The 24155-nt window shown below is 52.0% G+C and overlaps 8 protein-coding genes across 8 annotated transcripts; 3 read left to right on the plus strand and 5 right to left on the minus strand.

Moving 5' to 3' along the window:
• Positions 1-3449: 3449 nt before the first annotated feature.
• Positions 3450-5051, minus strand: MgAMY3 (putative alpha-amylase; the record flags this gene model as incomplete). The annotated part of the gene is made up of 3 exons (XM_003851209.1): positions 3450-4291; positions 4351-4612; positions 4662-5051. 3 exons carry the CDS (start codon positions 5049-5051, stop codon positions 3450-3452), a joined length of 1494 nt encoding a protein of 497 aa, XP_003851257.1.
• A 1121-nt stretch (positions 5052-6172) lies between these two features.
• On the minus strand, positions 6173-10007 carry MYCGRDRAFT_110093 (uncharacterized protein; the record flags this gene model as incomplete). Its single annotated transcript, XM_003851208.1, has 3 exons — positions 6173-8939; positions 9404-9455; positions 9515-10007. 3 exons carry the CDS (start codon positions 10005-10007, stop codon positions 6173-6175), a joined length of 3312 nt encoding a protein of 1103 aa, XP_003851256.1.
• A 171-nt stretch (positions 10008-10178) lies between these two features.
• Positions 10179-10833, plus strand: MYCGRDRAFT_60583 (60S ribosomal protein L38; the record flags this gene model as incomplete). The annotated part of the gene is made up of 2 exons (XM_003850567.1): positions 10179-10433; positions 10491-10833. The coding sequence occupies 2 exons, from the start codon at positions 10241-10243 to the stop codon at positions 10553-10555; spliced, it is 258 nt and encodes an 85-aa protein (XP_003850615.1).
• A 2365-nt stretch (positions 10834-13198) lies between these two features.
• Positions 13199-13801, minus strand: MYCGRDRAFT_73735 (uncharacterized protein; the record flags this gene model as incomplete). The annotated part of the gene is made up of 3 exons (XM_003851207.1): positions 13199-13363; positions 13436-13582; positions 13658-13801. The coding sequence occupies 3 exons, from the start codon at positions 13691-13693 to the stop codon at positions 13271-13273; spliced, it is 276 nt and encodes a 91-aa protein (XP_003851255.1).
• Positions 13802-14355: 554 nt separating this feature from the next.
• MgAMN9 (putative 1,2-alpha-mannosidase) lies at positions 14356-16394 on the plus strand (the record flags this gene model as incomplete). The annotated part of the gene is made up of 2 exons (XM_003850568.1): positions 14356-16068; positions 16122-16394. 2 exons carry the CDS (start codon positions 14356-14358, stop codon positions 16392-16394), a joined length of 1986 nt encoding a protein of 661 aa, XP_003850616.1.
• A 133-nt stretch (positions 16395-16527) lies between these two features.
• Positions 16528-19374, minus strand: MYCGRDRAFT_73738 (uncharacterized protein; the record flags this gene model as incomplete). The annotated part of the gene is made up of 1 exon (XM_003851206.1): positions 16528-19374. One exon carries the CDS (start codon positions 19294-19296, stop codon positions 16528-16530), a length of 2769 nt encoding a protein of 922 aa, XP_003851254.1.
• Positions 19375-20251: 877 nt separating this feature from the next.
• On the plus strand, positions 20252-22518 carry MYCGRDRAFT_94308 (uncharacterized protein; the record flags this gene model as incomplete). Its single annotated transcript, XM_003850569.1, has 6 exons — positions 20252-20459; positions 20515-20555; positions 20717-20992; positions 21097-21416; positions 21471-21989; positions 22044-22518. The coding sequence occupies 6 exons, from the start codon at positions 20252-20254 to the stop codon at positions 22516-22518; spliced, it is 1839 nt and encodes a 612-aa protein (XP_003850617.1).
• A 367-nt stretch (positions 22519-22885) lies between these two features.
• MYCGRDRAFT_110096 (uncharacterized protein) lies at positions 22886-23953 on the minus strand (the record flags this gene model as incomplete). Its single annotated transcript, XM_003851205.1, has 2 exons — positions 22886-23506; positions 23602-23953. The coding sequence occupies 2 exons, from the start codon at positions 23827-23829 to the stop codon at positions 22886-22888; spliced, it is 849 nt and encodes a 282-aa protein (XP_003851253.1).
• Positions 23954-24155: the final 202 nt, after the last annotated feature.

Raw genomic sequence — 24155 nt, forward strand, 5'->3', positions numbered from 1 at the left:
ATAACACGACCTGGAGGCACGCCTCCCCTCGAAGATACAAGCTACAGAACGACAGTACGATTCGAACGAACAGCTCTCTACGCTACGAACGAGAAGAAGAAAGAAGCAGTCCACTCTGCCCTATACGCGCACCTCCTCGAAATCCGAATCGAAATCGCATGTCCCTTCTCTAGAGACTTCGTCGCCCTCGAAGGAAGCATACATGCACTTTAAAGAGCTAGAACTCGGTGGAATCTACAACTCTGCGATCAACCTGCGTAGCTATATGCGCTAGAAGGCGGCATATAGTTCCACAAAGGCATATTGAGGACAAGAGAAGGCAGCGAGTTGGACAGCTGCTTTTTGCGCCTTGCGCTGCATCTCTTTCGAATTCGCAGCGTGTGTGCGAAGCGGAAGGATCCGCTGAAAATTCTGCAAAAAGCTTGGCGCGAAAATTCTGCAGCCCCGGCTGCACGACACTCGTTGGATTTCCTTTGTTTTGCGCTGCTTTTGAAGTCCTTCGGTAGATTCTGCTTTGCAGATTCTACCTTAGGCACGGGGTTTTCCCCTAAGGTCAAAGAATACCGAAAGAATTTGATTGTAAATAGATCTACTGCCTTGCGCGCAAGGCCGTCCTACATAGTCTTGGACTCCGAAAGGACGTAAATGGAACAAACAAACAAACAACAAACTAAGCCCTCTCTTAGGTCCGGATACTAACTAAGGCAATATAATACCTACGGTAAGAAAGGACATACCGACGAGAGATACTAGCAGACTTACCCTAAACTTAAACTATCTATAGAAGAGTTTAAAGCGTAGAAAGACCGGCAATAGCGTCGCCCCTAGATTAAAGCTCTATCGCTAGGCCCCTAAAGACTTCTTACTATAATAGAGACTAATGCTACTCTCTTCTAATACACTCTCGATACTAAAACATTCTAGAATAGAAGTAAGACTACTATATCCCCTACTATTTACTACGCTAATATCCCTATCTAGGTAAATAGGGATAGAAAGCTAGTAAGGTAGGATGCATTAGGCAATAGTTCTAATAAAGAAGGAAGAGAGTATATACTAGTCTCTAGTTATTCCGACTATAATAGATAGATTTTTAATTCTAGAGCGAACACCTACGTAGTAAATAATCTAAAGTAGTTCTTAGAATATTTCTAATTTAATATAGAAATTGCTATAGCCGGTAAGGACCGAACCGTAAAGATCCTCGGAGGAGGATCTGTCTACCTTACTATATAATAACTCCGATAAGAAAGATAATAATAACGATAACGAAGATAGCGACGGAAAATACGCCGGAGACAAATCCGAAAACCTACTAAAAGACGATAACGAACAACTAGACAAAAATAGAACCGGTAACGGCGATTTTAGTAATAACGATAATAGGTATACTAAGACTAGCAAATATTTAAGATAGCATAGTAACTAAGACGATAATTACTTTATACTACTTAGAGTAGGTGTTAATACTCGCCTACGACGACGGAACATTACGTTCGAATCTAAAAGCCTAATACCTATAGAAAGCTACTACGTACTCTATAAGGTCGCACTATCTCTTAGGCTACTATATACGTTCTAGGGCAAACTTACCTAGGATTAAACAAAATGTATACTAGTCGAGCCGAGACCGCTATATACTACGCTACTATTATACTTAATATTCCTTATATGTTCTAAGGAGTAACCTACCTAAAGGATTCCTCGCGGTATAAAGTAACATATACCTAAGCACGATTTAGGAATAAATATCTTATAAAGAATGTAGGAATAATATCCTATAGATCCGTATACGTTGCAACCCTAGATAGAATATTGCATCCCTAATACTAGAAAGAGAGTACTTACTATATATACATTTAAACATAATTATGTCTTTAAACCGCAACTCTATACTCTACGACCTGCACTTAATAAATTATGCAATCTGTATAGCTAAACTCTTACTACAAACCGAACTACGAACCGTAAGAGAAGTACTTCTACGACCTAACTTAAACGAATAGGTAGCCGCCTTCTAAAACGAATACGATAGTCTTATAGATAACACTATATAGACTGTTGTTAACCGACTAACTTATTAATATGTTATTAGTAGTAGATAGGTATACAAACTAAAACTTAAACCGATAGGTAACGTTATAAAATATAAAGCTAGATTTGTTGCGAGAGGATTTAAATAGGTACATAGCATTAATTTTAACGAAACTTTTGCCGGCGTTATTAAACAACCCTCTTATAAGCTACTCTTCGCACTTTAAGCCTACTACGGATAGGAATACTACTAACTCGATATTAAAACCGCCTTCCTTTACGGACTAATCGAAGAAGATATATACCTCGAACTACCTAAGGGTTTCCTAGAAGCAGCCGGCAAGTACCTAAAACTAAACCGAGCAATCTACGGATTAAAGTAAGCTAGACGAGTATAGTATCTTATACTCCGGTAAGAACTTAAACGGAATAGCTAGATTATATCGGAATACGACTCCTTACTCTTTATCTACCCCGATAGACTCTACCTTACTATATACGTAGACGACCTTAACATCTTCGGATCGAATAAAGAAGCTATATAGAAAATAAAACTTATACTACAAAAACGATTCGAAATGTCTAATCTCGGATAATACGTATACTACCTCGGCATATATATTTAGATTATACTATACGGAACCTACCTACATTAGGCTAGCTATGCATAATAGATAATTAACCGCTTCGAACTCGGCGGACAGAACATACTATTAATACTAGTTAATATTACTACTTAACTTACGAAGAGTATATCCGAAACTACTTAACGCGATTTCCTCTAAAAATACTAAGCAATAGTCGGATTAATTAACTACCTCTTAACGGTTTCCCGACCTAATATTACCTACGGAGTAGGACTCGTAGCTAGGTATATGTCGAATCTAAGCGATAATTATATAAAGGCTATTAAACGAATCTTCGTATACGTAAAAGGAACTCTCTACCTCGGACTCTACTTTAAGAGAGGAAAAGGGAAGCTCGTACTTTAGGGATAGTATAATAGCGACTAGGCAAACTGCACCGATACTATATAATTAATAAGTAGATAGATCTATACAATTAGGGGGAGTCTAATCTCCTAGAGCTCTAAAAGATAGAAGACTATTATATTGTCGAGCTGCGAAGCCGAGTACATATTCGCGACAGAATGCACTAAGGAATCGATATAGCTACGCAATGTTATCTAAGAGATAAGACTATTAGAAGTCGACACCTCCGCACCTACGCTAATTTTTATCGACAACAATTCTGCAATAAAGCTCTCTAGAAACCTAGAGTTCTACGCGAGAACTAAGTATATTACCCTCCGCTACTACTTTATTCGGGAGCAAATAAACGAGGGCACTATAGACCTACAGCGTGTTAACACTAAGGACAACATTGCAGACATACTTACCAAGGGACTCGCTCGATCAGTATCCACAAATCCCACTCCCCGTCATCTCCGTCACCGGATACAACACAGCAGGCATACCCGCCACCAACGACACCGCAACATCGCCCGTCCGATTCGTCGTAAACGGCCGACAATTGACCACATTGATCAACTTCTGGAACGCCCCAAACCCAGCCGCCGTACCCTTGACATTCACCACTCCACTCCATCCAGATCCGCGATTGGTGTACACACTGATAATCTGCTTTCCAGCAGTCCCCTTCCGCACAACAATCGTGTTCGCGTCGTTGGAAATCGGCGAAGCCTTAGTCGTAGCATGACTCCCATCCCGCTGAATCGCCCGTTGCCGAATCAAATTCATCGTCCGAATAAACTTGTACAACACCGCATTCTTATCATACTTGCTCTGCCACAAATGCTCCCTCTGCGCAGGGACATCGTGCCCTCCAAATCTCTGTTCCTGACCCTGGTAAATAATCGGAATCCCATCCATAAGCATGGTAAACGCAATCGCGTTCTGTATCCGCGCCACATCATTCGTCATGCTCGCGTAGCGTGGTAAGTCGTGGTTTTCGATGAAGGAGCCGAGCAGTGTGGTGTCGCGGCATACGGCTTTCATCCAGGCCAGTCCGTTGGCGAGATTGGCCATGCTTCCTGTGGACCGCTGGAAGGCTTGGATGATCCAGTAGTAGGCTGCGTAGTTCATGAGGCCCGGGAGGGAGTTTTGGTAAGGACACATTACGTCCGGGCTGCCTTGCCAGACTTCGCCGATCATGTGCAGGCCGCCGGCGGCGGCTTGGAAGGAAGGCCAGAATTCGGGGTTGACTTGTTGGGCTGTGTCGATGCGGAGGCCGTCGACTGGGAGGGAGGCGGGGTTAGTTTGAGATGGGGGATGGGGGATTGGGGGGGATGTGTACTGGAGTAGTTGGAGACGAGTTGGGAAACCCATGTGTTCCAGAGGTTTTGGACTCGTGCGTCTTCGGTGCGGAGATCGGGGAGGGAAACGGTGTCGCTTCCGATCCAGCATTTGCGGATGCTGGTGACGTTGTTGTAGTCGATGCCGCAGGGGGGCGTGTGGTAGTATGATTTATCGTTGAAAGGGGAGAGTTTGGAGTAGTCGACGTTGGCGCGGGTGCTGATTGAGGCCATGTGGTTTGGGGCAACGTCGACCATCAGGTACTGTTCAGAGTCAGTGGTGGACCGTTCGATCGAGGTTGACCTGTCATACCATTCCCCTGCGATGCACTTCTGCAGACAGGGCTTTGAGGTCATCGGCAGTCCCGAACTTCCGGTTCAATGCATAGGGGTTGTTCTGCCAGTATCCGTGGTAGCTGTTGCCATCTGCGGTGAGACCTTGCACATTCTGAACCACGGGAGAGATCCAGATGGCTGTGAAGCCCATCTGCTGGATATAGCTCAACTTGCTGATCAAGCCTTGCCATGTTCCTCCACAGTAGTCGTCAAGCCGACACGGAGCTGTCGTCGACCCGTCCGTTCGGGCGAAGCGATCTGTCATGACCTGATAGATCGACTGAGATCGCCATTCTGCTGGGGTCAAGCAGTTTCCCAAAGTGAAGAACGCAAACAGTATGCACAAGAGGCTGGACAGCTGCGCCATTGCAAGGATCGACAAGTGAGGAATGTTGAACTTTTTCCGCTTGCGAAGGAGCGAGGCATGATGTCGAGGGTTATATCATGCTTCGCTTTGTCTCTCTTCAGGTCTTCTGAATGCAGAAGCAGGACCGATTCGACCCACAGGTCTGGACAATCACACCACCTAAGCTTTGTTCTTGACTCTGCGAACTGTTATCGGCTTGAACCGTTTGAAGCCAACCATTTACATTGACCCGCTGCCGATCTCACCATTTCCATGCATGGGACATGTGATGCGATGTCTCGTGACTACGTCGTACGGTTGCAGGCGTACCATGGGCAGGTGTTGGCAATGGGATGTCGCTCGAGGAGGCCATCTGCCAGTTTACCACCGTCAAGAAGAGGCGAAGTCGAAGGCGAAAGCAGTCCATATGAATTGTAGCATTCGTCGGTCGGGTCAGCGTCATGGCGTCTTCTAGATTGTGGCGTTTGTCCCAATTTCACGGTATTCGTACCGGTCTCCGACAGATTCATTGTCGGTAGATCTGGAACCTAAGCAGTAAGACGTTGGAGCGGACATCTCCGTTGCCAATCGACCCGAAAGCCGGGTTACTGGGTGAACTTGTGTTCCTGAATATGCATTCCTGAGACCCGAACAGGAAAGTTGTCTTGGTGAGATGGCTGCATGCGGCCATGGATTTATGGGCCTCCTTGCTTGGCGATATCGACGCTGACATCAGCTGCGAAGAGAACGACGGGACTCTGCGAGTCTTGCAGTCCCGATGCCCGCGTGATCGCCTGGTTTATAAGGGGCGAGGATCGTTTCGTCGACGCAAATGAAGTCGTCTTTCGTGCTGAGCTTCCGAATGTTCGAGCAACGATGCAATGCTTTCGATACTAGAAGATCTCAGCACCCTGGACAGGACCGACTCGTAACTCGGCTGAAGCGCAGTCAATACTTTTGTTGTCGATCGCTATCTGAAACTCGACAAGTGCTCAAAATTCATGCTCAAACGCAACGGAACTTACGTCGAAAAGCCACCAAGGTAAGCACGCAGAACACCGGTTCAGCCCATCGCGCCACTCAACACACCACAAAGCCACAGAACGCCATGGAGTGAGCACCTGACGACCGAATGGTCATCTTCAATCTCCATCACTGTCGTCGTCGTCGTCGTCGTCGTATGCCATGTCCAAATCCATGTCCATGTCGTCCGTCTCCAGAGCATCCGCCTCCGCCGCCCGCTCAGCCGCCAGCCGCTCCAGCTCATTCACTTCCTCCATCGCCTGAGCTTCTTGCTCCCTGATCAGAGCAGCCTCGCGCTCCGCGGCCTCTCGCTCCGCAGCTTCTCGCTCCGCAGCTTCTCGCTCCGCAGCCTCCCGCTCAGCAGCTTTGGCAGCTTCACGCTTTTGCTTCTTTGCAGCCTTCCGCTGGGCAGCTTTGCGTTTGTTAGTTGCCTCGATGCGCGCATTAGTCGCTTCTATTTGCTGTAATGCTTGAGCCTTGCGTTCAGCAATTTGTTCCAAGTTCGTCCGAGCTTCCTTGCCAGGAGGATCACTTGCACTCGTGGCAGGACTCATCGCGGAGGCGGAACGCTTGTGAGACGGATTCATGGTCTGTCCGGTCGGAACGTCTGCAATCGAAGCTGTGGCATGTGCCTGAGTAGGAAGCGAAGCCCGCATGGCTGGCTGAACTGTGTCCTGGTGTTCGATCGTCGCTGCGATGCCGCGTTCGAAGTCATCCTCGTCGACCTCCTGCTTGATGGGCTGCAGCAAGGCGGTAGGCGCATCGGCAGACCCATGGGCCATTGCCGGCTTCGAGCTGGACCTGGGGAAGAGACGGGTGCCCAGCGCATTCTCCGCAGCAACCTCGTCGACGCGCTTGTTGAACTCTTTCTTGGCCATGAACAAATTCTTGAACGGTCCACAACTATTGAGCAGATTCGCAAGCTGGCCAATGGCAATACCCTCTGGAGGAATGGCAGCACGGATGGTGGCGACGGAGGGAACGCGGTCGATGTCCGAAAGTTGCGTGGTTAGTCGAGAGGCGGTGATCGTGTCGCGTAGTGGTATGTCGTCCGCTTTGTCGTTGGCATATGATGGCTTCGAGGAGGCGGAACGACGTGGATGATCCATTTCGCTCTGCTCATTGATCGCTGCTGGGCTACCCAACGATGCTCGCGCACCTTCTCCAGTGCCATGAGTGTGCGCTGCCATGGAAGGCAAGGCAGCAGTCGATGGTGGACGGCTGGAAGCTTGTGGGGTCGTAGAATAGACACTCGTGGTCCGCCTACGAGGTGAGGACTGAGGTTCTGTGCCTGCATGTGTCGATTGTGAAGCACGCGCGTGGCCACGCGTAGCTTCAGGTGCGTTTGAAAATCCGCTTCTCGATCTCGAATCAGGAGCTTCGGCGATCAACGGCAACCCAGCCGCTTCATCATCGAAGTACTCGTCGAGGTCACTTTGAACTTCATCGTTGACCATACCGGTCGCCTCAGAAGAGACATCGCCTCGTCGGGCATGGCCAACAAGTGAGAGCGCGGCACCCATGGCAGCGCCAGTCGATGTTGCGTCAGGTCTTGCCGTGCTTGATGAGTGATCATTCAGGTCGAAGATGTCTTTCCCTGTAGCCGCGATGTCCATGTGATCACCGTTGTCAGATTTCGACACGAAGAGGCCGCCGTCGTCTTCGGAAAGTTCGTTTGCCCCAGGGAGCTCTTCCAGAAAGGTCTTTGTAGGGTTTGCTGCTGATTGCTGTGCCGCCAGTGGTGACTTGTGGTCCTGATTCGGCTGCATCAACAGCGCGTCATCGTCTTGCACGTCGGACAGCCGCGCGATGCTCACTTCACCGTCTTTCTTCAGCGTCAGCAATCCTCCCAATCTACCCTTCTTCTTTGCGACTTTGGGGCTCTTTGCGCGGCCTTGGGGAGCAGTGGGCGCAGGACTGACGAACATCGAGTTGCGTGCATCGCCATTGTTGGCATCGGATTGATCATCCTGGTCCGCGAGAGACTTCTTAGCCTTCGATTTCGTGGCTTGATCCTTCTTGTCGAAGAACACAAACGCGCCATCGATCAAGTCGTCCCACGGCTCGAGTGAATGCACATCATTCGGCCGTCGAACGTAGCCAGCAGTGTCCAAGGTCTCTGGAGTACGGTAGTAGAAGATGAACGTCGCCCAAGGCTTTGGCCCTGGCCGTGGTTCTGTCCATTGACGACGATGGTTCAAGCTGCGCTTCGAGGTAATCACCTCCTCGTTGACTTCAGGCTCAATGTACAGGTCGGGCGGAATTCCACTTCCCCGAACCTTCGAATGCGAGCGCTCGCGCCAGTCGCCGAAGCCGAGATGCCACTGCTGATCCTCAATGGAGTGCTTGAACTCGTCTTGACTGACACTAACGGTTACTGCAATGCTTCCGATGCCAGGGCGAGCAACTCCTTCGTCTTCAATCTCGTGGCGACCAAGTTCTGCCTGGATCGATGGACCTAGCTGCTTGACTTGCATGTAGCCTTCGTGGAGCTTAGTTGGGGGCATTATTGATGTCCAGCCAGGAGGCTTGCGGCCATCAAGTGCCTTGGTGAATCTCTTAGTCATTCGGTTGTATTTGATGGAATTGCCATCGAATCGCCCAGCGCCAGCAAAGGTGCCATCCACAACGAGATCGAATGCGCCGTGAAGTGTAGAGCCACCAAACTTGCCATGGACAACCAGATCGTCCCCAGGGCGGATTTCGATGAAGCACTCGAGGATATTCCGGTCGCCAGTTGAGACGAGAGGCAAAGTGTATTCGGTGCTGTCGACCCCGTTGACGAGGATACTGAACTCCGCCACCTGGTCGGTACCAGGTCTCTTCGCCTTCATTGTTGCGGGAGGAATGGTGTTTGCGTCCGAGGATGTAGAGCGGAAGGACGAGCTTCAGAACTGGAGAAGGTTTTGAAGGGCGAAGAGCGAGTCGAGGGGCACGGCGCGGCACGCTGCAGCGGAGCTTCAATTCGGGAGGGGGTCCAGTCAAGGCCGTCGCCGTAGTGACTGCAGCGGGGCACCGGGAGCTCAGGGATGTGTTGGTGAATAGCTGACTGATAAAGTGCCTCCAGCGCGATGTGCTTCTTCCAGTGGCAGTGTCGTACAATAAAATCGAGGTGTTCAGTAAGAGCGAGGAAGTGTTTGACCCAGGGGCTGGAAGATTCCGCGAGATCGTGGGCGCAAAGACGGTTGCTATGACAGTGAGAAAAGCTCGTGAAGAATACGTGGAACAATCACTTACATGGTCGGAGGAGGACATGATTTCGATGTCAATTGGAATAACTGTCGATGCGCTTGCGAGAGCAGCGCGAATGCAACGTGGCTTGCAAACACACTTCCACCTACGGCACGCACCGCGGGCGATGCAACGGCAGAACAATTCGCACGTCTGCTGACCGATCGGGACCTACCTGTCTGATCAAGTGACGAATCTGAAGGTCTGGGTCTGAATCAGCCACTGCCGACCCTGGTCTTGCTTTCCAGTTCCTCGACCACCGAATTCCTCCTTGTTTGGCACCAATACGAAAGAGTCGGTAATCCCGTGCATTGGTCCGTCCTTTCGTTCATTCAAGCGCACATATCCACTGCATTGGACGGTGATGCTCAAATTCCGCTCTGCGTCTTTCTTCGTCTTGTTCAACGACGGATCCAAGCACGGGTTCAGCACACTCGCGTTGAAGCTCTGGATCTCGTAGTGTGTCCACGGCATGTCCTTGAACTTCTCCTGAAAGGCATCCGGATCTTGTGTGAGATCGCCATTGTACGCGATGTATGGCAATGTCTGCGCAGGACTGGTCCCGGTCGAGGCAGGGACGTAGAACGAGCTGATTGTGTTGCGAGCGGCTGACAGTGCTGTGTAGTATGAATCGATGAAGTGCTCAGCGACATCGCAGGCGATTCGAGTCTTGTCCGTCGCTGACAGCGTAACAGCTGTTGAATCGGCGCTCGCGTCGGCCATTCTGCTGTAAGTGAATGTTGAGGGAAGTCCGTCTTAACTTCAGACGACGCGATGTTGTTCGTTCCTTCCGCCAAGATTTACATGGGAAGTTCGTGCCTGAGGCTGAAATCGGGCCCACCGAACAATTTCAATCCGCATTGAGAACATCGTCGACGAGCTCTCGAATCGCAAATTGCAACGAACCGAATCATCTCCCCCGACCCAAACAAACTCCCCACGAACAATCGCCCACCATGCCTCAAGAAGTCACCGACATCAAGAGCTTCATTGAGATCTGCCGCCGCAAGGACGCCTCCTCCGCGCGCATCAAGAAGAACAAGGTCACCGGCCAGACCAAGTTCAAGGTCCGCTGCAATCGGTTCCTATACACACTCAAAGTGCAGAACTCTGAGAAGGCGGACAAGCTGAAGCAGAGCCTGCCACCGAGTAAGGGGAAATCCGCGACAACGAACCAGGATCGCAGAACTAACACAGTCCTCTCAGCCCTCAACATCAGCGACACACCGAAGAAGAACGCCAAGGGCAAGCGCGTTGCGCAGAGCTCGTAGACGGACACGATGCGATGAGATTGGCTGGTCAAGAGCTGAGGGCGTTCAGGGAAAGCATGGAGTGATCGCGAAGCATGAGAAGGGAAGGAGCGATGGTGAGGTTCATGGACCGTTCGAAAACTCCGCACGAGTGGGCTAGTTGCAGTGTCTCGGCATGAGGCATGCGACCGTCTTCGGTACCTCTCAGCTGGTTCCCTCTCGGAAAGCACAAATCAATGGAAGACGCGATCTACCTGCCTCGATATTCTCCAGACCTTGTGAAGCAATGTATGGGACATACGCTCGAGTCCGAGTAGGTCAAATCGAGCAGTTGAAGTGTGCCGGAAAAGCCTGCCTCGACTATCGAGAGGTCGTTCTCGCGATCGTGGCCAACTCGCCAGGCGGACTTCAACGCACGGGTACTTAGGACATGCTAGCAGGTCATTGAGCAGGGCATGCCAACAGCATAGGTAGGGAGTTGAGCAGGACGTGCTAAAGAACTGTACAGATATCTTGGCAATAACCTAGCAGGGCATGCCAACAACTTGTACCGACAACCTGACAGGAGTCGTAAAGATAACTCAGCAGGACATGCACATGCAACTCAGCAGTCCATGCACAGGTGACCTGACGGGACATGCCAATGAACGTACAGGCAAATTAGCAGGACATGTTCAGGCATCTTGCAGGACCAAGTTGACATGTCGTACAGCTAACGTAGCAGGATATGCACAATGAGTTGGCTCGTGCAATCAATTTGAGAGAGGACATGCTAGACTTCTCGTACAAGTGAGTTGTTTGAACATTTACAGATAACTCAGCGGGACGTGCACAGGTAATGGAAGACTACAAGTACCCACAACTTTAGCAGGACGTACAGACGACTTGACAGGACACGCCCTTAAGAAGAGCAGGCAACTGGCCTTCAACATGGAATGCCGCATGAACATGAAGCGGCCATGGCAAGCTCCTGGACTGGACTGTACTGCAGCAACAGCGTGGTCTGCGGCGGCGCTCTGGTCTGTCATGATCGACATCAAGCACGGCAGGTTTGCTTGTTCATCCCTTGGAACAGTGAATGCCGCATGTGATCCACGGGTCCGGTCTCGTGGCAAAAGCCATCAGGTGATACCTGCGCTGAAGACGTGAATGGACAATAATGCCTTCAAGCAGCATTCACTGCACGTACTGCTCGCAGCACATGCTCGAGTTCTTTCTTCATCATCCTCTCTTTTCTCATCGTGCCATTCTTTGGATCAATTGCGCTTCGCATGGTTCTTTGACCCGGCTCAACTTGATCGATTGCCTCGGACAAAACATCAAGAGCATCGCATCCTGACACACCAAGCCGCAACAACGAGGCCGATACCATGGCTAGCCCAGCTTCTATCGCCGGACGTCAAGCTGGCGCCGCATGCGGCTTTCTTGTGACGGCTGTGGAGCTCTGTCCCCCTGGATGCATTGCATCGGTAATCGCAGGCATATTCGGAGCAGCGGTCACCTGCAGAGATCCTATAACGACAACTGCATCACCGACGAATACACTCGGCACGTCTGCAGTTCCAGCAAACACCGTCACGAGTACGAAACGCATCACGGTCGTGCCGACCAGTGCATCTCCCACGGGATCGACGTCAGTAGCTCAGCCGAGCTCGACTGGGCCCGTATCAGAAGCGTCGAACTTGAGTTCAACGTCGAGCCCAGCACCAACATCAGCTCCGACATCTACACCATCCTCGTCACACACACCCACTCCAGCAGCTGCCGGTGGCTCAAAGGGTTTCGCGCAGACCACAGGCGGCATCCTCACAATCACACTCTTGACCCTGGGTATACTGGGAGCTATCATCTTGGGAATCTTCTTCTGGCGTCGAAGACGTCGGCAGCGCCAAGAAAAAGAGGCAGCAGACCGAGCTGCTGAGGCTAACGCGCCACCGAGGTTCACATCGCGTCCGTACATGCCGAGCGTGGTCGATCTGAGTGAGACGCTCGAGGACAGCAGAATCCAGCCTCAGCCCGAGATGAAGGAGCAGCGAGATGTCGTGAAATCCCCACAGCCTTCCCGCAGTTCAGCAGCCGCGAGCCCAATGCTGCCACCAAATCCGTACCTTGATTATAATCGTTACAGTACCGCCACACCCGACTTCGACCGCTTCCAAGAGCCCGGCATCGATGAACGTCCCTTTGGTGCAGCAGCTCTGCCACCAAATACATATCTCGACCGCACTCGATACAGCCCAGTTCCGAGACCGGCAAGCACGCGCGCGAGCAGCATCTACTCCGAGGCTCCCGACGATTCACGCCCCGATGTCATCGACTCTTTCCTCGCGGACCTTGCTACCCAAGGCGCTGGGCCTCGTCTACCATGCATGTCGCACGGCGAGCGTATGGCACAATTGCAGCGGGAGCACGAGGCTCGAGGAGGCTATGGCGTACCAGAACTTCCGCCAGAGGCTCGGCGACGCCCAAAAGTGAGCTTGAGTGAGTATGTCAATCGCGAAGCACGTAAGCTGGATGAAAGGACGGATCGGTGGGATCCGGATGCGCCGAGAGGAGTGCCAGCGATTCCTGAGAGAAGTACGCGGAGGCCAAGACCAGACGAGGGAGCGATGAGTCGGAAGCCTGTTGGTTGATGGAGCTTTTAGCAGAGCGCGTGTGAGAATTGGACAGAACGTGACTTGGATTAGGAGCTTGGGTATCATTGGTATGCTATCGTTTCGAGACAAAAGGTATCCTTCAGGCATTGGACTTTGGCGGATTGTCCAAGATCGTTTTGACCATCGCGACGAGCTGGTCTTTCGTCGAGCTCTCCTCGACCACAACACCTCGCTAAGACGATGCATTAGCAAATCATAATGAATATGTACAATGGAGCTGCGACTTAGTATCCGTTGTACTTACAGAACTTAGCCACTGCTTCAGCTGACCCTTCGTCCATGTCTCTGGTGCTCCTGTGGGCTTCTCCTCCTGAGCTGGGAACATGTCCTGGCCCCAGATGCTCCATGCGGTGACTCCGGTCACTAAGGCGGCAAAACCGAGGAAGAGGTTCTGCATATGAGCCATGTCAATCGCGATGCTTTCTGAGTGTAACCTGCCCAAGTCACGATTGAGAGCATATCTTACCTTCGAGTGCAGCGCATTGTCGAGTGGCGTTGGCATGTTGGTTATCAGGGCGCTTAGGCGATGTCGAATCGGCAGTGTCGTTGTTGATGTTCGGTTTCTGGATTGCTTAGAGAAGTTCGGTGCGAGTTGTTATGAGAAATGGTGTTGAGTGCAATGTATTACAAGTTGTCTTGATGTTTCAGGCGGCGATATACATAGAAACAGCGGGTGAAGTCCGGCGTACGTTTTATGCTTGCGGGAAGCTCCCGCCGTGGCTTGTGAATGCGACAGGGGCGCGTCGTTCACAGGGAAAGTGTTTTGAGGGACAGCTGTGATCAACACGATTGATGTCTTGTCTTTATAGCTGTTGAATTGTCCGATTCGTGAATCCTCTTTCCGCAATCCGAGATCAATCGTTGAGGATCAGATACTCTTTTCCCTTGCTGGACCCTCTTCGTAATGATATGAATAACAGCAGAGATCCGTTCAACGTTCGGCGCAGCTCGCCAGCTTCAACCCTCTTTCGGACCAACAGCGCCAGGAACGTTTCACCGAGCCCATACGAGCAAACGACGCCGGTGACATTGCATCCGGATATGAACAACTCATACGGGTTACCCAACGCTGGAGCGGCGAATGCAGATGTATATCAGGGATCAGGACGAGCACGCTTCCACCACAACGATGCGGAACCAGGAATCGGCGAGAAAGTCAGCAATATGTTTTCCTCGGAGAAGAGCAATGAACTGCCAATGTACAAGGACAAGCCGTATAATTATTCAGGCAAGGGCAGCAAGAGGGCTCTGCAATGGTTACGACAGAAGAGAACGTTCGCGGGCGTACTGGCCGGTCTGGCGTTGCTAAGCTGGTGGTTTGGGATATTGTCACCTTTGTCGTATTTCGCAACCAGCGGAGAGGGGAGCAGTAGCACTGCGCCCGGAGTACAGAAGGAGAAGTCGTCTTGGAGTCTGTGGGGAGGTAAAGAGGTGGTTGCATGGGATGACAGGGCAGAGAAAGTGAAGGAGGCATTCAAAACTTCTTTCGCGGGCTATAAGAAATATGGATGGGGTTTGGACGAGTACCACCCCGTGAGCCATACTGGCAAGCAGATGGTCCCCAACGGAATGGGTTGGATAATTGTGGATGCCTTGGACACGATGATGCTCATGAACCTGACCACGGAACTGGAGGAATCACGGCAGTGGATACACTCCAATTTGACATATGACCAAGATCATGATGTGAACACATTCGAGACCACGATTCGGATGCTGGGAGGCCTACTCTCGGCCCACTATCTGAGTGTTGCCTTCCCTGGCACATACGCACCTGTACAGGACGGACTGAGCGACGATTTGTACGTTGAGAAGGCGGTTGACCTGGCGGATCGATTGCTTGGTGCTTATAACACAAAATCCGGTGTTCCGCTTGCGAGCGTCAACCTCCACAATTCGCAAGGGATCGAGTCCCACGCAGATGGCGGAGCATCGTCAACCGCCGAAGCAACAACGTTGCAGCTTGAGATGAAGTATCTGGCCAAGCTGACCGGCGAGACGCACTACTGGGAGCATGCCGAAAAAGTCATGAAAGTCGTAGATGACAACCAAGCTAAAGATGGATTGGTCCCCATCTTCATCTATGCCGACAAGGGCACATTCCGAGGTGAAAACATCCGTCTGGGCAGTCGAGGCGACAGCTACTACGAATACCTCATCAAGCAGTATCTGCAGACTTCGCAGCAGGAACCGGTGTATCAAGAGATGTGGAAAGAGAGTCTGGCTGGTGTGAAGAAGCATTTGCTCACTTACAGCTATCCCAGCAATTTTACTGTTCTTGCGGAAAGGCCATCTGGCATTGACCAATCTCTGAGCCCGAAGATGGACCATCTGGTCTGCTTCATGCCTGGCACGATCGCGTTGGCGACTACCGGTGGACGATCCCTTGCGGAAGCCAAGAAAGACAAGAATTGGGGTCCTCAGCAAGAGGAAGACATGCGTCTCGCGAAGGAGCTCACGAAGACTTGCCTAGGCATGTACCGCACGCCCACCGGTCTGGCTCCGGAGATTGCACACTTCCACATTCACGATCCTCCGTTGATGTACAAGGATTTCACACCCGAGACCCAGCCACAAAGCCCCGAAGCTTTCGAGAAGTGCAAAGACAAGGCGTGTACCGAGAAGGAGGCTGTGGGTGGTGAAGACTACATCTGGAAGCAGGGCGACCTGCACAATCTCCAAAGACCAGAGACAGTAGAGAGTCTGTTCTACATGTGGCGCATCACGGGAGATGAAATGTACCGCAAGGCAGGTTGGGAAATGTTCGAAGCGTTCATGAAGTACGGCGCAGTCGAGGACGGAGAAGGCTACAGCAGCATCGCCAACGTGGAGAAGATCCCGGTGACGCTGCGAGATAACATGGAGAGCTTCTGGCTGGTAAGTCCATTATCTGCACAGGCGATATCTACGACAAAACTAACACGCTCCAGGCCGAAACTCTCAAATACTTCTACCTCCTCTTCTCGCCCAACGACATCCTCCCCCTCACGGACGTCGTCTTCAACACCGAAGCGCACGCCTTCCCGAAGTTCGAGATGGGCAAGTTGTTCAAGACCGGCTGGGAACGAAAGGCTCGCGGTAGTCCGCCTGCCCCGCAGCAGGGTAACGATGACCACCATGAGATCAGGACGATCATGGTTACTAAGACATTTCAGCAGGAGACTGAAGCGACTCCACCGCCCGTGGCTCCTGCCGCGTTGTAGGCAGTCGGATAGATATCTGTATCATCAGCCTCAAAACGTCTTCGAAATCTTCACTTGGATGACGCTTATGAGGCACCAAAAGTCTTCGACTCTAACGTTAGATTCTGTCGTTCTCGTGACACATTAAGCACTATCATAACCTTACGCCCTTGACCAGCAGCCACAACGCGACCGGCACCACGACATTGTCGTTCGCACCCGTCAACACAGCTTCCATAAAACTCGCTCCACATGCGCAGATCGTAGCTTTCATCAATGCAACGCCCCACTCCATTCCAAATCCCATGAGTCCACCCGCTGAGCCGAGCGCTTTCCATGCCGTAGGGTGATCATTCCATCCCCCGAAGACCTGCCACGTCCTCGCTGCCATGAGTCCGAAGGTGACAGCGACTGCGAACGCCGCGCTTCCCTCAAGACTCTTGCCTCCGACCCAGATCCATTTCCGCCGACCGTAGCGTCGACCGATGAGACTGGCTGCTGCGTCGCCCATGCCCACGCACACCACGCCCGCGATCATAGCCGTCTCGCGCTGATTGTTCCTCATTTGCCAGTCGACCCATGGCGGTTCGCCTTCTCGATCCATGGAAGCGAGGGAGAACCACAGCGGCACCGCACAGCCAATGAGCAGGAAAATGTGGCTGACCACCACTGGCCCGCGCAAGTCTCGTCCGTCAACGTAGGGAGCAACGAAACGACTAATAGCATTGCCGAGTGGAGGGACTTGCCCGGCGCGGATGACTTCGAGGAGGAGGAAGACGGCGAGTACGAGCGTCAATGCTAGTGCACAGAAGCATGGATCGACGAATGTGGCAGGTAGAAGCATGGCGACCATGACGCCGTGGAAGATCTTGCGACGGGTGTCGACTTCGACGTAGGCTGTTAGGCTGAAGACTGCTAGGAGGCCGACGAGTAGTACGCCGATCCAGTAGGCGATTAGGAGGAGGCGGACGTTGGCTTGGCCGATGTCGCTGGCTATGATGTCCATGTGGAGAGGGATGCTGAGGGATGGACTCCAGGTCCAGGCTGCGTTTGAGAGGGGGATCCAGGTGTCGAGATTGATGAATTCGGTGATTGAGCGGATGAGAGGGAGTTGGCCGAACATGTAGCTTAGTGCCCAGCCGATGGGTTCTCGACCGCCGAGAGCTCTGTTGGAGACATAATCTCTGACAGGCCCGAGAATGATTGCCACGATAATGATATACGTGAAGCCTGCGTAGATCCATTTCCGCTGCTGGGCTTGAGCGGGTGTCAATTGAAGGCACCAAAGCAGGTGTGAAGATCTGCCCTTCTTCCTCACGCTGGGCGACCGTCTCGGCGAGCGATTCGGCGGACGTCCCGGCAGAGTCTGGCGTCTTGCCATTGGAGTGGCTGCAAGGTGCCTATCGACCGTAGTTCGGCTCCGGCGGTGGGATGGCTCGATTGCTGATCTAGTCTCATTGTCCGAAACGGCGCCACCCTTGATTGCTGATGCGACAGTTCTGATCGTCGTATCGAGCTTGAGAAGACTGTTCAGCCCACCTTTGCTCGACGTAGCCGGCTCGTCTTCATCTGCATCACTGGTGACACTTCCTGGAGCCTCGTGAAAGGCTCCGCTCGCTCGCTGCAGGTTGATTAGATCGGAGACGGCGTCCGCGAAGGACTTTCGCTCTGCGCATGGGTGGACTGGCCGCCGGAGTTTCCACTTCGGTACTCTAGCCAAAGTGACGTTCCAGTGGACGACGTGAGCACATAACACCAGAAGTGGTATGCCGCCAACCCAAAGACATGCTTTGAGGATGACAGCTTGTGGGGAAGTTGCTAGTAGTAGGAGATTGATCAGAGCGACTGATAGTAGGTGGAGTTCCGACACGAGCAGACTCGTTGTGGTGAGGTACTGCAGCGGTTGTAGCAGGGCGTGATGCAGAGCGTACAGTGACACCAGAGTCTCTGGAGATAATCCTTCGGGAGGCCCGCACTTGAGCATGTATGGCATCGCTGGGGCATCCTTGAATGGCCAGGTCGTGTTCTGAGAGATGACTAGCGGAATGATGGACACCACCCAGTGTACAGTATTGACTCGGCCCAGCCGACTGGAGCGAGGGAAGATTCTTTGAGGAAGCGATGCGAGCCCGAGGATTATGTTTGGCAAAATGACGGCTGGATTCGTCGGTGCCACTGAGAGTGCTACAAGCACAGGTAGAAGAGGTGGATACAAAACCGTGGCCGGATCGAACGAGGCTGGTACTCGGAATCGTTGCCATAGTTGATTGTGCCTGACCTGTGTATCCACGATCGAGAGCTTGAGCGGGTACGCCAGGACCAGACCAATGACGATCAAGATGTGACTGATGAGCTCTCGACGCCATTCCCATGCCGTGCGCAAGACTCCCCGCCCGCACAGGACACAGACGAGTATGAGGCCCATCAATGCCACTTCCGATGTCCGTCTTACAAACTCAGCGATCCGTCTCTTCTCCACACGCTCCTGTTCAGCCCTCTCTTCTTCCACATCCTCGATCTTGTCTGCATGTGACCGGGTCGATGCCTGCCGCTGCAGGAACCAGCTTTGCACCCGTCTCTCCTCCTCATCCAATTGTGATGGCTCAAGAAGTGAGTCTTCATCCTTCTCGCCAGTCTTGAGTCCTTTGCGCGGTCGCAAGGTGCTCGCAGGCAGCGCTTTGACAAAAGTCCGTCGCTCATCGTCGGCTTCTGTTCCGCTTTCGCTGTTGTCTGTCGATGGTTGTGTGCTCTGCCATTGCGGATCTCTGGTGGGTTCTATTATGCTGGAGACTCGGTCCTGCTTCACCTCTCCTCCATCGTACACATATGGCCGGGGTGTTCTCGAGAAGTTCCTCAGCTTTTCAGCCTCATCGACGCTCAATGAAGATGCCGAATCAGGGTCCTTCAATGGCTTTGTAGACATTATGCGGCGCTGCCAGGGCGCATGCTATGAGGTTCGTGGCAACATGTCGTGTCTGTGGAAGAGTCGTCCCAGTTTCGTAAGTCGTGAATGGTATGGAATGATCTTCGAAGCCGAGCTTCGGTGAAGAATGAAGGATGCACCAAGACATTCGTTGAGACACGCGTCAGCTCTCCGCAGCGCGCTCGCAGAAGTGAGGTCACGAAGTCTGGGGCAAGCAACTTGGTTGAAATTGGAACGCCCGCCCTTGAAATCCCGCCTAAATCGTTCCGATTTTCAACCAAGTCCTTTCACCTCTCGACCTCACCTCATCCACTTTACATCACCATCGAAGAGAACGTGTCACATGTTTCGGACTGGCCAGTCATGCACCTCCACATGCTTGCCACGGGTAGACGCTGTGACAAAGTCGCAGCCTCAGCTCAGACTCCGACAAGGATGCGTGTACAGTTCAGCTTGACATCAATACGAGGATGGAACGCCTGCCTTGACATCAATACGAGGATGGGACGTCCGCCTTGACTGCGCACCTGAGCTGACTACCAGCATCAGCTTGTCAGCCAGCTCACCGTACGTCACGCGAGTCTGCAGTCAGCAACATTTCCTGGATCTTCAGCCCGTCTAGCAAGGACAATGGCCTGCTGGCTCGTAGATTCGCCATGGGCTGACTGGCGTCCCGAACACCGGATGGTCGTGGCGCACGTCTAGCCATGCATTGCAGGCATATCAGACAACCAAGTACGCATTAAAGCTGACCACTGATGCGCTGTGGAACCACTGAGCGTAATAAGCTGAGATGGCTGTGCATTCAGCTGAGGGACAGCGCTATTGCTGCAGGTCTGTGATGCGCTTCGTATAAGTGTTCAGGCATTTCCTTTCGTGTTCTCCTTCTTGGTCTCACTCGAGGGTGTTTCTTCAATACCACGTTCATTCCTACTCAGCACAAATTTCTTTGATCATGGCATCGACATCTATCGAATCAGCTCAGAAAGATGGCGTGGTGGTCGGCCTCAAGGACGTCTCAGGCGTGCAGCCTCGCCTGGAGATCGACGACCTCATGGTCAATCATCCTGATGTCTTCAATCTCTTCATTCTGGCTCTCCAGCAGATCATGCAGGACGAAAGCACTGGCGTTCAGAACAAGATGAATTACTTCGAAGTCGCGGGTAGGCTTTCCATCTCTACGTTCAGCAGCACACGCTGACCTATCATACCTTGAAGGCATACATGGCTTCCCACGCAAAAATTGGGATGGTGTGCAGGTACCCGGCTCTAGACAAAAGGGTTCCTATTGTACTCATTCATCGTTCTTGTTCCCAACGTGGCATCGACCTTACTTGGCCATGTTTGAGGTGAGGCTGCCGACTCATCTACATGCCCACCCGCTGACATGTCGTAGCAAACTCTGTACAGTGCCGTGCAGGATATCGCTGCAAAGTTCAGCGACGAGAAGTACCATGCCGCGGCCAAGCAGTTCCGTTTACCATACTGGGATTGGATCAAGCCACGCCAGGAGCGCACAACCGAGTTCCCTGGCCAAGGGCAGGGCGGCAACGACACTGTTTCGTTCCCGTACAGCTTCGACATGCCCCTTGCCTGTCAAAAGGAACAGCTCCGGGTCTATCAGCCCGGCGATGAGACGAAGCTCGTCTCAATTGCCAACCCACTTCTGACCTACCACTTTCCGAAGAAGAACAGCGTCACTACAGCTGACTGGAAATTATTGGACGATCAGGACGACGAGGATGCAAGTCGTTGCCTACTCCTTTACGTACTGAATGGCCAGCTAACTCTCAACCCTAGGAGAATTTGTACAGACAGCGCACTGTCCGCGATCCTCCTCCTGGCAAACCCAACACCGATGGCTTCCAAAGCGTGAACAATTCGCTCAATATGATGCGTGAAAGCAGTGTGGAACTTGCCTTGAGCTTGATGGCTTCTCCATCCTACGACAAGTATCTCAACTTCGCATCGGGCGCAGCTCAGGACGAACAGGGTGCCGAGGTGCCGAGTGGATCTTTGGAGGATCTACACAACACGTACCACGGTCTGCTCGGTGGTCAAGGACACATGGGCAGAGTGCCTGTTGCGGCTTTTGACCCGATTTTTTGGCTGCATCATGCGTAAGATCTGCATTGGAAGTGACATAGCATGAGTGACCGCTAACGATCCAACAGCAACGTCGACCGACTATTGAGCATCTGGCAAGCCATTCACAAAGACTTGGAAAACTCATTCTTACCCGCTGGTGACGAGGCTGGTCTAGGGGAAGACGCCAAGCTCTGGCCCTTCCGCAAAACTCCATCGAACACCGATATGTGGACCTCAAAGTTGTCCAAGGAAACGGAAACCTTTGGTTACAGTCTTGCAGATGTCCTTTCAACCAAAGAGGAGACCCTCAACCACTGGAACGAGAGCTATCGCTGGTCTTTACAGAGCAACAACACGACAAAGCCACCAACCTGGATGGTGCCGATCAAGGACATGGAGAAAGCACAAGCGCTGTCTTCGGATGGCGACTCTCCAGCCAAAGCTTCCAAACTTCAGAAGAGGGCAGCCGTTCCGCATGCGGAGGCTCAGACCGTATTGATGGCCCTACCGGACGAACATGTCCCCCAAGTGCAGAAACTGCTGAAGCCCGAGTCTGGAGATGATAAGCCCGTGGTCCAGTGGTACGCCGACACGCAAGTACAGAGGTAAGCTCACAAAAATCATCTCAGCTCACGATCAAAACTAACACTCCACCGCAGAAATGCCCTGAACGGCGCTTTCACCATCTTCTTCTTCCTCGCCACCCCCTCCGCCATGTCCACCGCTGACGCCGATCCCCAACACTACTCCACCGCCCCCACCATGGCCGGCCTAACCAAAATCTTCACCGCCCCCAAAGAAATCTGCGCCAACTGCGAGGAGTCCGCCGAAGACAGCGCTATCGTCACCGGAACCTCTCCCATCACGCCTATGTTGCGCGACTACATCCGCAAGGGAGAGCTGGCTGGTCTGGCGCCTGAGCAGGTCGTGCCGTTTTTGAAGGAGAGGTTGTATTGGAGGGTTTTGTCGGTGAATGGCGTGAGGTTTGAGCCGGCTCAGGTGGCGGGGTTGGAGGTTGAGGTTAGTGCGACGATGGCTGTGGTTAGACCTGATGGTGGATTGGCGAGTTGGGAGCCGCATGTTTTCCCTGAGGTTGTGGAGGGGAGGACGGGTGGGGATCCTGTTGCGCAGTGAGTGGGTATTCTACGTCTGAGGCCCGGCGTGTAAGGAAAAGGAATTTTCAGCTATAGCGCAATCAATGAATGCTTTTATTGCCTCGAGACCCGTCTGTATTGAATGGAACAATGTACCGGGTACCAAATCTGTACCTGACTTCGAATGACTAAGTCCTCTAAGTCGTCTCTAGCACTGCTACCTGCGCTTTAAAATGGCCTTGCAGTGAAAATGTTCTGCTTCGTGATCTTGGGCTCACAAAGCGGAGCGTAACGCTTCAGGCAGGTTTAACTATCACAAGTAACCCACGAATACGGAGAAGAACAGAAACAGAGCTGCGATGGCTCATTGGAACGGATTTGGCCAATCTTCTTGCGTCACGACTTGACTAGCTGAGCACTACCGTCCTCGTTCCATTGAGGAAAACCTTCTTCTCCGACCACTTCTTGACCGCGGCGGCTAGGGTCTGGACCTCATTGGTGTTTCCCTCATCGACCAGCTCTTTCGCAGTCATACTGTGATCCACCGGCGATACTCTCTGCGTGATAATAGGCCCTTCATCCAAATCCGCCGTAACGAAATGGGCGGTGGCGCCAATAATCTTGACACCACGCTCATACGCCTGATGGTACGGTTTAGCCCCCTTGAAAGAAGGCAAGAAAGAGTGGTGAATATTGATGATCTTGCCGCTCATCGCCTCGCAAAGCGTCGGAGACAAGACCTGCATGTATCGTGCCAGCACGATGAGCTCGATGTTGTGCTCCTTGACGAGTTCCAAGATCCGGCTTTCTTGTTGGGATTTCGTGTCTTTTGTTACGGGGAGGTGGTGGAATGGGACGTTGTAGGTCTTGGCCATGTTTTCGAACTCGGGGTGGTTGGAGACGATTAAAGGGACTTCGATGTTTAGTTGGTTGGTTGATTGTCTGAAGAGGAGGTCGTTGAGGCAGTGGCCGATTTTGCTGACCATGATCAGGACTCGTGGTTTGGCGGCTCTGGCTACGATGTTGTACTAGCTCGAGAGTCAGATATGTTTCAATCCAATGGAGCATTGATGCAGACGAAGATGCACGGACGAAGCCTAAGCAAGCTGCAGATTCATCATACCTCGTCGAACTTGAGACCAGTAGCCAACTCCTCGAATGGCTCTGCAAGATGTTCGGTCGACTCGACATGACCGAAATGTACCCTCATGAAGAACTTCTCCCTCTCGGGGTCGGAAAATTGTTGCAGATCCAGAATGTTGAGATTGTGCTTGGCCAACATGCCAGTGACGGTGTGCACGATACCAGGCTTGTCCGGACAGGATAGCGTGAGGATATGATCGGTCGACATGTTGAAGACTGTCTTTGCTGGTTTGGTCTTGGTCGCAAATGGCGATATTTGTAGGCGGGTTGCGAGTGAGGTCGCACAAGGAAATTTCGGCACGGATTTGAGGTGTGGTCGTGTAAGTTGCAATGCACAACGCAATGCAGCCATCAATGTAACGAGAAAGAGGGGTGATAGCGTACTTCGATGTAAGTGTCGTCTGCGATGTATACGTGGATTGGTGAGTCGCTCAATGTTTCAATGTCTCTGGCTCGCACGGTCCAGGGTCGAAATTTCTCCCCGACTTCGGCCAAGACCATATCATCAACGGCATTGTCAAGTGAATCTGTACA

This window comes from Zymoseptoria tritici, chromosome 7 (genome assembly GCF_000219625.1).
Source record: "Zymoseptoria tritici IPO323 chromosome 7, whole genome shotgun sequence".
Classification (NCBI taxonomy): domain Eukaryota; kingdom Fungi; phylum Ascomycota; class Dothideomycetes; order Mycosphaerellales; family Mycosphaerellaceae; genus Zymoseptoria; species Zymoseptoria tritici.